Source organism: Aristolochia californica, unplaced genomic scaffold (assembly GCF_029961685.1).
Source record: "Aristolochia californica isolate CCGP_79_NKW_82.1479 unplaced genomic scaffold, dmAriCali1.0.hap1 SCAF_3, whole genome shotgun sequence".
NCBI classification, from domain to species: Eukaryota; Viridiplantae; Streptophyta; class Magnoliopsida; order Piperales; family Aristolochiaceae; genus Aristolochia; species Aristolochia californica.
Window position 1 is genome coordinate 40,153,908 of NW_027181992.1, and position 12,039 is coordinate 40,165,946.

The 12,039-nt window shown below is 38.2% G+C and overlaps 1 protein-coding gene across 1 annotated transcript in view; it reads left to right on the top strand.

The window, feature by feature from the left end:
* The first annotated feature begins 820 nt into the window (after nucleotides 1-820).
* Nucleotides 821-12,039, top strand: part of LOC137959116 (exportin-T-like) — a 35,958-nt gene continuing 24,739 nt past the window's right edge. Inside the window, exons 1-7 of the mRNA XM_068806424.1 lie at nucleotides 821-2,857; nucleotides 2,948-3,037; nucleotides 3,275-3,364; nucleotides 3,545-3,649; nucleotides 4,088-4,147; nucleotides 4,557-4,619; nucleotides 4,710-4,805. Of these exons, the coding sequence (XP_068662525.1) occupies nucleotides 1,136-2,857; nucleotides 2,948-3,037; nucleotides 3,275-3,364; nucleotides 3,545-3,649; nucleotides 4,088-4,147; nucleotides 4,557-4,619; nucleotides 4,710-4,805 (2,226 nt within the window). The 5' untranslated portion in view covers nucleotides 821-1,135. The remainder of the gene's footprint in view (nucleotides 2,858-2,947; nucleotides 3,038-3,274; nucleotides 3,365-3,544; nucleotides 3,650-4,087; nucleotides 4,148-4,556; nucleotides 4,620-4,709; nucleotides 4,806-12,039) is intronic.

Here is a 12,039-nt window from a genome sequence, read left to right on the forward strand (position 1 = left end):
TTCTGATTTGCAGCGGCAAGGAAGGTGCTCTGATTTCTTCCTGAACAGAGATTTGCGAGGAAGGTTTCGAAATTTCTTCCCGACGACAGAGGGAGGTCTGCGGTGACTTTGATTTCGGGATTTCTTCCCAGCGACAAAGGAAGGTACGCGGCGAGAGAGGTTCTTCCCGGTGACTCTAATTTCGGGATTTCTTCTCGAAGTGGCGTAACCTGTTTTGATTTTTTCCCGTTTTTTCCCGAACAAAGAGTTGCGACTTTGAATTCGGAATTTCTTCACTACATAGGAAGGAGATTATTCTGGTGAGATTAGAGAAGATGTAGCCGCAAAGAAAGGAAAATTATTTCTGAGCGACGCTACAGTAGAGAGGAAGTAGGGAATTGACAGTAGAGAGAAGAAAAAAAAATTCACAAGAGTCAAGAAGGACAGAAGAAGGTCTACGGTGACATATGAAGTGGAACTCTATCTTCAGAGATGGAACGAGAGGTTGCGAAACGGAATATCTTATCGAGTGGTGTAACCGCTCTTATACCATTGATATGAAAAATTTAGGATAAGGAATAGAGGTAAGGAGAAACTGTTTGAGAATTAAATCATATCCTTTATCGAATTCAGTCAAGTTATATATAACCATACAACTAACAGGTAAAATAACTAAACACACAACTGAACAAATCATGTCTTCCATGTTGCCGCTACCCTTCGCGGTCTTCGTGGACTAGGGTGTGAAGTGGCCATATTAGAAAAGCAAAAACACAAACCAAATTAAGTTTAAAACTGTTTCCTCTCTATATTCAAATCAATTCCTCGAAACTCTGGAATACAGATCATTCTACCGAACCTGTTTCTTAATCGATCGAGGCAAGTGTCGATCTTTCTCACGCAGCATTCTTTCGTTATTACTACCGTATTGGGCCACCATCTCCCTTTCTGCGGCTTTTGTTTTTGGTGTTTATTCATTATTATTTTCTTCGCTTAATTCGAGTCGTTACCGGGATACCATTCCCGAATAAATAAAAAAATTGGAGTTTTCTTGTCATTGATTCTTCAGTTTCGTACTGCTTAGTCTTGCTCGTTAAGGGTTTTAGTGCTGTTCTTGTGAGGGATTTAAGCTTATTTTCAGAGTTCATCTGCCATCATGGATGACCTTGAGAAAGCTATACTTATCAGCTTTGACGAATCCGGCACTGTCGATCATCTCTTAAAATCCCGAGCCATCTCGTATTGCCAGCAAGTAAAAGATACTACTTCGATAGCTCGTGTTTGTATAGACCGCCTCTCGGACACTAAATTTGTCCAAGTTCAGTTCTGGTGCATTCAAACTGTCCATGAAGTCCTTCGTCTCCACTACTCTTCAATAAATCCTGAAGAAGTTTCCTATATTCGGAAATCCATCTTCTCAGTCGCTTGCCATGATACCCCTGATGGTGCGAATTCCTCTAGGATTTTAGAGGGACCAACCTTCATAAAAAACAAATTAGCTCAAGTGGTTGTCACGCTAATCTACTTTGAGTATCCTCTTATTTGGTCGTCAGTGTTTCTTGATTTCCTCCAGCATCTCGGCCGCAGCCCACTTGTGATTGACATGTTCTGTAGGGTTTTAACTGCTTTAGATGATGAGCTTATCAGCTTAGACTACCCTAGAAATTCAGATGAAATCTCTATTGCCACAAGGGTTAAGGACTCTATGAGACAACAGTGTATTCCTCAGATTGTTCGAGCGTGGTACGACATTGTTGATTTATACAGGAAATCTGATCCAGACCTGGCTACTTTGGTGTTAGACACAATGCGGAGATATATTACTTGGATTGACATTGGATTAGTTGCAAATAATGCTTTTATCCCTTTGTTTTTTGAACTTATTTTAGTTGATGGGAACTCCGAACATGTAAGAGGAGCTGCAGTGAGTTGTGTTTTATCTGTTATTTCTAAGCGGATGGATTCGGCTTCCAAGCTATCACTTCTCCGGAGCCTTCAGATTAGTCAGGTATTTCATTTAGTAGTTGGTGATAGTGATTCAGAGTTAGTTTTGAAATTGGGGGTATTAATTACGGGCTATGCAATGGAGGCTCTGGAATGTTCCAGGCATTTGGATTCTGAGTATGTAAAAGGGTTTTCATTGGACCTCTTGGAGGAAGTTCTTCCTTCTGTCTTTTATGTTATGCAGAACTGTGAAGTGGACATTACATTCAATGTTGTCCAATTCTTTTCATGCTATGTTTCTACTATGAAAACTTTTTCTGCTTTGAGGGAGAAAGAAATCATGCACGTGAGCCAGATATTGGAGGTGGTTCGCACACGCATTTTGTTTGATCCAATGTACAGAGAGAATCTTAATTTACCTGATAAAATTGGTATGGAAGAGGAGGATCGAATGGCTGAATATCGTAAGGATTTCTTTGTATTGCTTCGTACTATGGGTCGGGTTGCACCAGATGTCACCCAGATGTTTATCCGGAACTCGGTAGCTAGTGCACTTGGGTCTCCTGAGAGTAACGTCGAAGATGTAGAAGCTGCTGTTTCACTTCTCTATGTTTTTGGGGAGTCGCTAAGCGAAGAAGGACTACGAAATGGTGCTGGGGTTTTGACAGAATTGGTTCCATTGCTCTTGTCTGCCCGCTTTTCTTGCCATTCACATCGGCTGGTAGCACTTGTCTACTTGGAGACATTAGCCCGATATATGAAATTTGTGCAAGTGAATACTCAGTATATACCTCTTGTGCTGGCAGCGTTTCTAGATGACAGAGGTATACATCACCCAAATCTCAATGTGAGCCAAAGGGCTAGCTATCTCTTCATGAGAGTCGTAAAATTGATGAAAGCAATGCTTGTTCCTTTTATTGAGATGATTCTGCAGGTACTCAGAGCATTTTGCCTTGATCATGTGTATGTTGCCATTATATTTCATTTTTTCTTATTTTTCATGTTTGTGTTTCGTGGCTGTTAGAGTTTGCAAGATACAGTTGCGAGATTCACCAGTGTTGATTGGAAGGAGCCTAAATACTCAGGATCTGAAGATGGTACTCATACATTTGAGGTATATTCCTATTGAATGCTTGTCTGCAGTTTCTTTCAGCTTGATTCATCATCATGTTTTAGAAAGCCTTGTCTCAGCTATGTCGGTGTGTGCCATATGAATCTTCCTCTCTTCGCTCTATCGTTTACTAGTTATGTTTCAGTTTTGTTTTTAATAATGATTTACTTCTTTCCCTATTTGTTTATCTTTTTGAACCATTACATTTGGGTTATGGAATTTTTAATTTGCATTTTTTAGGCAATTGGTTTACTGATTGGGATGGAGGATGTGCCCCCTGAAAAACAGTCGGAGTACCTATCAGCATTGCTTATACCTCTGCATCAACAGGTTAGGGTGTAAATTGTCGTATTCCTTACAATGAATAATTATTCCCTGTTTCAAGTGATTTTCAAACAAGAAAAAAATCGTTTTATAAATTTTTGGCTTATGTGGGGGTTTTTGGACTTTTGACTCGATGCTGTTCAGTAATTGGTGATTGACATAGTTTCCCATGTTTGTTCTATTCAGGTTGAATTGCTGCTTTCTGAAGCCAAAGATCAGAATTCCAATGATTCTAACACAAGAACTGCAAATATCCAGCAAATAATCATGGCTATAAATTCATTAAGCAAGGTTTCCTCTTTCTACTCTATGGAAATGATTTTACTTCTTGAAATATTCTTTATCTCTATGTGATTGGCAGGTTTGAGGTTGCTTTCTCTTGGCCCTTCTGATACAAGGGCTTCCTCTGGGGATGCTAGGCCTCCCCCTTCTTTCTGCACTGGGAGCTGCCCCCTCCCTGTAGTGACAAAGGGGGTGATGAGAAAATTTGAAATATAGGGTATTTTAGTAATTTTAAATTTCGTAAAGATAAGTAATCGTCATGGCTATTTGGGAATACACATTTAAGAGGACATATTTGAAATATGACCGCCAGGGAGCTGTATTTTTTTCCTAAATGCATATTACTCTTAGTCCAGTTCTAAAACTGGTCATTTGATGCATTTTATCATCGACTTGCACTTTAAGAATATGAATTTTAGCTGTTTTGTCTTTTTCACTGGGATTTAGGGTTTCAGTGAGCGGCTTGTCACTGCTACACGTCCTGCAATTGGTGTCATGTTCAAGCGGGTAAGATAGTGCCACACCTTTATTGTCGGATGAACAACATTTATTCTAGATATATGTATGTATATATATATATATTTTTTTTTTTTTGATAAAGATATATGTATGTATGTATGTACTATCAAAATATTGATTGTAACTTTGAATCTGAATTATTATTTTTAGTCAATCTGTATTAATTCCTTTCAAAGAAAGGTCCATGTGTACTAGCTATAAATTATTCAAGGCAATTGAGATTATCATCACTGAACACTGTAATGCTGGTCTGCTTTCAGCTTAACATGTTCTCGTTTTCTAGTATTGATGTTCCCTTTGAACCAATTTGAAGCGTGTTGAGAATCTGTAGCAGCATTTTAGCGGTTTGTATCTATTGATATAAAAGTTCTTAACTGGTATCCACTTTGTTAAACAGACACTGGATCTTCTACTACAAATTCTTGTGGTTTTTCCCAAGGTTGAACCTCTGCGAAATAAGGTAAGTGGGTAGATTTGCATCTTTCTTTTTTCCTTTGTTGTGTAGGCTGCACTAGCTATTACCAAAACTAAGTACTTTTGTCAAATGTAGGTGACATCATTTTTGCACTCCATGGTTGAAACTTTAGGAGCATCTGTGTTTCCTTATCTTCCGAAGGCATTGGAGCAGCTGCTTGTTGCGAGTGAGGTAAATTATCTTCTATCCTATAACATATATTTTGTGTTGTTCTCTTGTGCATTTTTAAGATCAGCCAATTTTTTGGCTGATAAATTGGCAAAATTCGAAACCTCCCAACAATCTCTCATTGTTTGGGAAGACTTCCCCCCTTGTAATTTTGCTCGTTTGAGCTATCTCTTAATAAAATTTAGCATCATTTCAAAAAAAAAAAAAAAAAAAAAAATCTCATTGATATGATTTTTTTACTAATATCAAATTTTGTCTTGTTGATTTTCTGGAAAAGAGAAATGATTCGTTGATTTGATTATAACTGAGTACAATGAACTTCTATTTATAATAGAAGAAACAAGTAAAATCAAATTACGATTAAACTACCCATATCCTAGTTATACCCAAAGTCAAACACTTCAAGATAAGTCTTAGAGTAATTAAACAACTGAACAAGAATATAAGACTAACATAACTAAAACAATTTTAACTGAGAGACTTCCTCCCATGAGATTCTTGTAAGATTCTGCCATATTAATTATTTTTCTGTGAAACTTTTTTTTTGTGAGAGTTATGTAAGACTCTTCCCTATCTGCTCTTCAACATGTGTCATTTAAAAAAAAAAACATGTGTCATTACTTCATACTATCTTTCTAGTGTTAGAAATAGGTGATGGCTTGGAATTCCTTATTCTTTTTTGTTTTCCCTTTTATCTGAAATAATTTGCCTTCCTAGCCAGAGCAGAAATTAGGTGCTCTGTAAGTCTTGCTTTCCCTCTAATGTCTTCATTATCTGTAATGTAGCGAACAAATACAATCTGTTTGATTATACTCCATTATTTTGGTAGTGGAGAAATTGGGGAGCTTTATGAAAGAATAAGGCTGGTGAACCATACTACCTTTAGTATTTTGTTTCACATTCTGTTTCCCTGATTAGATGCAAAGCAGCTTCTTTAGGGACTATTAGAATTAGAAGTGTGAGATTTGATGCTTAGATGTAGTTCAATTGATTTACTTTAGTATCATTCAAACACTAAAAAAAAATGACTTATTCTAGGTTTATTCTAGGCTTTGCAGATTTCATGGGACATGAAATTAGTCTGTTGGAACACTTGGGGTTACTGTTTTGCTGGTTACCAAGTGGTCTGTTGAGAACATTTCACCTCGTCAAGCGAGTTATTTTATTTTATTTTATTTATAATTTTGGAGTTTGTTGAAAAGAACCAATTAGCTAAGCATTTGACTGTTTTCAGTATAAATTTCAATTCTTTAAGATCCAGTAATTATTAATTATTATTGTTATTATCATTTGATTCATGAGAAATAAACTTCGTGTGAAAATCAGTATAGGGGTATTTTGGTCATTTTACTCACCCTGATTATTCTCTACTTAGCTCTACTAGATAGATATCTTAGTTAAGATCTTATATTCCACACTTCACCTTATTCTGAATTGTATTTTATGTTTTATAGGTTTTTATGTCACTAGGGGCATTTTTTTCCTTTTGTAAATCTTTCAATTAAGTCATGAATTAAAGAGGGAAGCTCGATCTTTCTTGAGCACAAAACTCCAATGCAGGAAAGCTGCTTTCCGCCTTCTCTCTTTTCTCTATTATTCTCTTTTATTTCTCTCCCAAATCTCTTCTATTCTTTTTATTTTTTATTTTTTATGGAATGAGTGAATTTTATAAAAAGAAAAAGAGAGGAAAGATATAACCTATAAGGTGGGGCTACCCTCCATAAAAAGGGTTTGGAGGGAGGATCCCCGTTTAGCATGGAAGTCCGCAAGGTGATTGGCGGATCTGAGTGCATGCACCCAAGTACAATTGAGGGAGGAGGAGATGCTGCAGATATCTAGGAAGACATCCCAGTGCTGCCAAGGTGGTTTCTTGAATTTGGCGCACCAATCAATGACAACTTTGAAATCCCCTTCAATGATGAGTGGATCCGAGAATCGGTCCCGAAAGATCGTATGGCCATGAAGCAACCCGACAAGTTCAGTGGAGGTGGAGTCGGATATACCCAAAGGACCGGCGAAGCAGAGAAGGAGGCTGTCATTATAGTTATGAATTACTTCGCCAAAATCGGTAGGCCTAGGACAACCAAAGGCGTTTCCATTGAAGCTCAACGTGAGGTGACCAGGAGGGGGAGGAGACCAAACAATCATGTTTGGAGGGCATGAGGATCCACTATGGTTGCAACCAAGCGCCAAAATCCTACGAAAGTTAAGAGTTGCTAAAGTGGAGGAATTCTTTTTGCCTGAGGAGCTAGGTGGAGACTTGGCCAGCAATGTGCTCAGCAAGAACTGAGAAAGAGGAGGACTTGAACTGGAATTTCCTGTTGTTTTCTTCTTCTTGAGTGCCCAAGGAATGTGACCCACACAACTAGAGATTAACATTTTATCGAGCTTAGGGAGCTAAGAGCCGGTGATGAATTGAAATATGGATGAAATACTGTGGGGGACACAAAATTGCATGCCAATTCTGTTTAGAAGGTTGGCCCAAATAGATTCGGCAAAGTGGCAGTGAAATAAAATGTGAGTGTCCGATTCTGGAGTGCTATGGCAGAAGGGACAAGACGGGTTTGGGACATGGGTTCCACGTCTGATCAAGGCGTTAGAGGTGAGGGCTTTGTTTTTGCAGGTGCACCCCGTGAAAAAACTTGACTCGAGGAGGGGCAAGGAGAGACTAGGCTAGCGCAATTGGCTGGCGAGGCTGAGTGGTGCTAGAGCCTTGAATGTGATTATAAGCAGAAGCAACAGTGAAGGAGCCTTTGGAGCAAGGGGTCCAGATAAGAGTGTCTGGAATGATTTTTGATTTTGACATTTGTGAGGCTTGAGAGTAAGTTAGAAGCCACCAAAGCTTTAGTATCAGTGAGGGCTCTGAGAAGTTGTAGATTCCATTTGCCAGAGCACTGCCAGATTTTAGTGATTGAAGCTTGAAGGGAGATTGGAGAGGCTAGAGATGGAGCTGAAGGTTTTGGTCAACGATTTATCACCCAACCACCAATCCTTCCAGCATTTAGTTCAAGTCCATTTGTAGGGAAGCACTTAACAGTATCAGAGAATTTGGGAAGGAGGAAGATTTTTCTCCAGATTGGCTGTTTGGGAAGGATATCCTTGTTTCAATCTATTCATCCGTCTCACTCGTATCGTCATGTTACTGTAGTTGATGAGTCCACCTCACCTATTTAGTGGGAGGATACTATATACTTACACCCCCCAGATGTCGTTCTTTTTGTCCCAAATTTTCCTATCAACCTTTTATCTGTGAGTGATATTACTAAATCATTAAACTGTTTAGTCACCTTGTCTCCTATTAGTGTTTTTCAGCACTTGCAGACGAAGAGGACAATTGGTTGCGGATGTGAGAATGGGGGGCCTCTATTTGTTGGATGATGTTTCTATTCCCAAGGTTGTGACGCTCACTACTCCAACTCTTGATACTTATGGCACCTTCACTTGGGGCATCTATCTCAGTTAAGCTGCGTTAGTCTTTTCTGTCTTTACCACCTGATCAAAAATATGGAGAGACTATCTCCTTTTTTTTTTTTTTTTTTTAAATGATGCTGAATTTTATTATGAGAGCTCTAACGAGCAAATTACAAGAGGGGAAACCTTCCCAAACAATGAGAGATTGCTGGAAGGTTCCGAATTTAACCAATTTATTTGCCAAAGAATTGGCTGATCTAGGAACGAGGTTCCAAGTACAATGAATGGATGACACAATGTCAGCAATACAATCATTGATTGGTCAGTGGTGCCAAGGAGGGGAGCTATCTTTTGAACACCAGCTGATGACAATCTTTGAGTTGCCTTCGATAATCAGCTTGCCATGAAGCCACTCTTTAAAGATTTGGAGGCCAAATAAAAGAGCACTAACTTCAGTAGTATTTGAATCAACAATACCCACTGACCTTGCATAGGATAGAATAGGGTCTCCACTGCTGTCTCTGAAACACCACCATCTCCAGCCGGCCTAGGATAGCCTAAAGCACTGCCATCAAAATTGAGTTTGGTGTAGTCGTAAGGGGGAGGATCCCAGGTGGCCATAATCGGATTCCTACAGGGGTCCGCCATGTGCGCGATCAAGCCCCAATTTTCTCGAAGGGAGACGCCCGATAAAGAAGCAAACTCCTTCCTAGAATGTAGCTAACTCAAGATAAGGCCCACTACCTGAGAAGCTATATTAGACTATCTCCTTCTTCATCACAAGATCCTGAATGAAGTGATAGTCCACCTTTAAGTACTTTTTTTCTCATAACAGATTGGATTACTAGCAATAAAGATAGTTGCTTGGTTGTCATATAACATTGTCATTGGTTCATTTTGATAGAAGCCTAACTACTGTGAGATTGATCTCACCCACATTTACTCACTAACAGTGTGAGCCATTGTCCTATACTTTGCTTCAATACTAAATCGAGCTACCGCATTTTGTTTTTTACTTTTCCAACTGATTAATTGCCCCCTAGAAAAATGCAGTAACCAGTAGTTGACTTCTTGTGTAGTTTGGAACTAGCATTATCAGCACCAGAGAAGGTTTCAATCTTCAAATGATCACTAGGTCTAAAGAAAAGATCCTTTCCTGGCGCCCCCTTTAGATACCGTAAAATTTTGTGTTGCTTCTAGGTGGACTTTACGTGAATGCTCCATAAACTGACTCATAGCAAATGAGATATCTGGTCTAATGACTGTTGCAAATATAAGCTTACCCACTAATCTCCGATACATTGTCTTATCATTTAGTTCTGCACTTTGATCATCATGGGAGATCACGACTACCCTTCATTAGAGTATCAACTGGTCTGGCTCCCAAAAGACCATATTCTTGTAGCATATCTGTTATATATTTCTGCTGTGTCAAGACAAGTTCTTTTTTGCTTCTTATTACTTAAAACCTAGAAAGTATTTCAGTAGCTCTAGATCTTTAGTTTGGAAGTGTGTTGCCAAGCGGGATTTAACTTCTTCTATGCCAGAAATATCGTTGCTTGATAGCATAATGTACACCAACAATACTATAATCCCAGTTGGTCTCTTCATTATGAACAATGAGTGGTCACAATAGCTTCTAGAGAATCCCATAGACATCACCACTTAGCTAAAAACTATAAAACAAGCCCGTGGATTTATTTAAGCCATAAATAGCTTTCTTGAGTTTACATATTTTATGTAGCTCTCCCTGAGCAACATAGCCTAGAGGTTGTTCCATATACTCCTCTTCCAGATCACCATACAAGAAAACGTTTTTGATATCTAGTTGGCACAAAAACTATCCTTGATTCAATGCAATAGAGACTAGTATACTACAAAAGATAGTCAAACAACAAGGAAAAAAGTCTCAAAGACATCAACACCATTAGTCTAGGTGTATCTTTTAGCTACTAGTTGAGCCTTATATTTCTCAATGGACCCATCTGCTTTATACTTCACTTATACACATATTTATGGGTATTGTGAGTTAGTTTATGTAAAATTTAAGGATGGTACATTTGGAAGTTGCTCAAAGAATTTTAAAGTACTTGAAGGGTGCTCTTCGAAAGGGTCTATTGTATACTCGGAATAACAAGATTGAGGGGGAGTGTTAGAAAATAAATCCAGGGATATTTTTGTCATTTTACCGCTTCAGTGGTTAATTTTCTTTATTTAATCTTATTCTGCATGTTAAATTATATCAATGGTTAAATTTTCATGTACATAAGATGTGTAGTTTGGCAGATATAAGGAGATTAAGGTTTATTAAGTGTATAGGGGCATTTTTATAATTTGTAACTCAAAACACTTATTTAAGAAGTCTTGGAATTTGTGCACAGTTCCCAACGAAGCCTTTCAGGTTCTTCAAAAAGTTCTTCTTCTCCTTTCTCCTTTTTCTCTCAATTTTCTCCTCTTCCTTCACCCAAATCTTGATTTTTACAGTTTCTTTACTTTCAAAACCCCCAATTTTTCTTGTAGGAGTAACTATCTCACCAGAATCAGCTATATATGATAGATACGATCAATATAACGTTAATAGGTAGCAGTCCCTACTGATGCTTGCATAGGCCATGTGAGCCCCACTTAAACTTTTAGGGTTCGACAGATTACTCCAATCCCATCATTTCATTCAATTCGATTCAATTCATTCACTTCTTCAAAAAAATCATTCAATTCAATCACAAGAAGATCAATTGACACAATAAACAAAAAATTGGCTGACATCAGTTTTCTTGGAGATGACATAGGTAACAGGCACAAGATTGGAAGCACTTCAATTGGTAATATTCCAAGGCACAACTCTCTAGGAGCCCAAATTAAACATGTACCGGCTCAATTGGCATTAGTAGGCAGAGGTTAATGGCATAAAAGGGAATTAGAAAAAGCAAACCTTTACTTTTGATCATAAGAGAATCCTAAAATTCCCTTTTCTTGGAACATGGAGACGTCAAAAGAGAGAGAATAGAGTGCTTAAAGAGCTCTGAAACTGGATCTTAATGCTACCATGTAAAAATGTATAAAATAGAAGGAGAGAGAGGGAGAGTGTAGACTGCACTTGTTGAAGGGGGAAAAATCAACCTCCATTTATTTCTCACTTAAGTGACTTTTTATAATATCATATTACATAAGTACCCCTCATGACTGATAACTCTCTATCTTACTAATTACATATCCAAATAACATGTAATTTAGAAACATAGACTTCTACCAATAACTCAATCTTACTACAATCATTTTCAAAAAAAAAAAACAAAATCTTACTACCACTCCAACAAACATACATTTTATGAAAATGACCAAAATACCCCTATACGATATTTAACACTCCTTATGGCTGTAGGCAGCAAAGTGTGCTTGATCAATCCTTCCATTCTTGTTCCTAGTGGTGCCCTTAGTTGTGCAATCAAAATTATGCTTGATCAATCACTGTAACAGGGAAAACCTTTGGAGTACAATTTTTCATTCTTTTTTTGTTTTTGGTTTTGATATGCCTTTGGAGTAAGGTTACCATCCCAACTTCAGGAAGAGAAACCACAATTCTCCAATTGTCTTAATTTTTGAGCTAGGAAGATGGGAAGAGACCCTTCTATGGAACATTCAACCTCGTTGTGGTCTATCTGAGATAGAAGGTCTTGAAGCCAGTTGCCTTTGGGATGCTTTGCAGCCAGCCAGAATTCAAGCTAACAAACAGATAAATTAATCTGGTGGCCAGATAAAAGCGGCTCCTTCTCAGTCTCCTCCGCTTATTTTGTCATTCGAGGCGGGATCATTTGTGGTCCCAAGC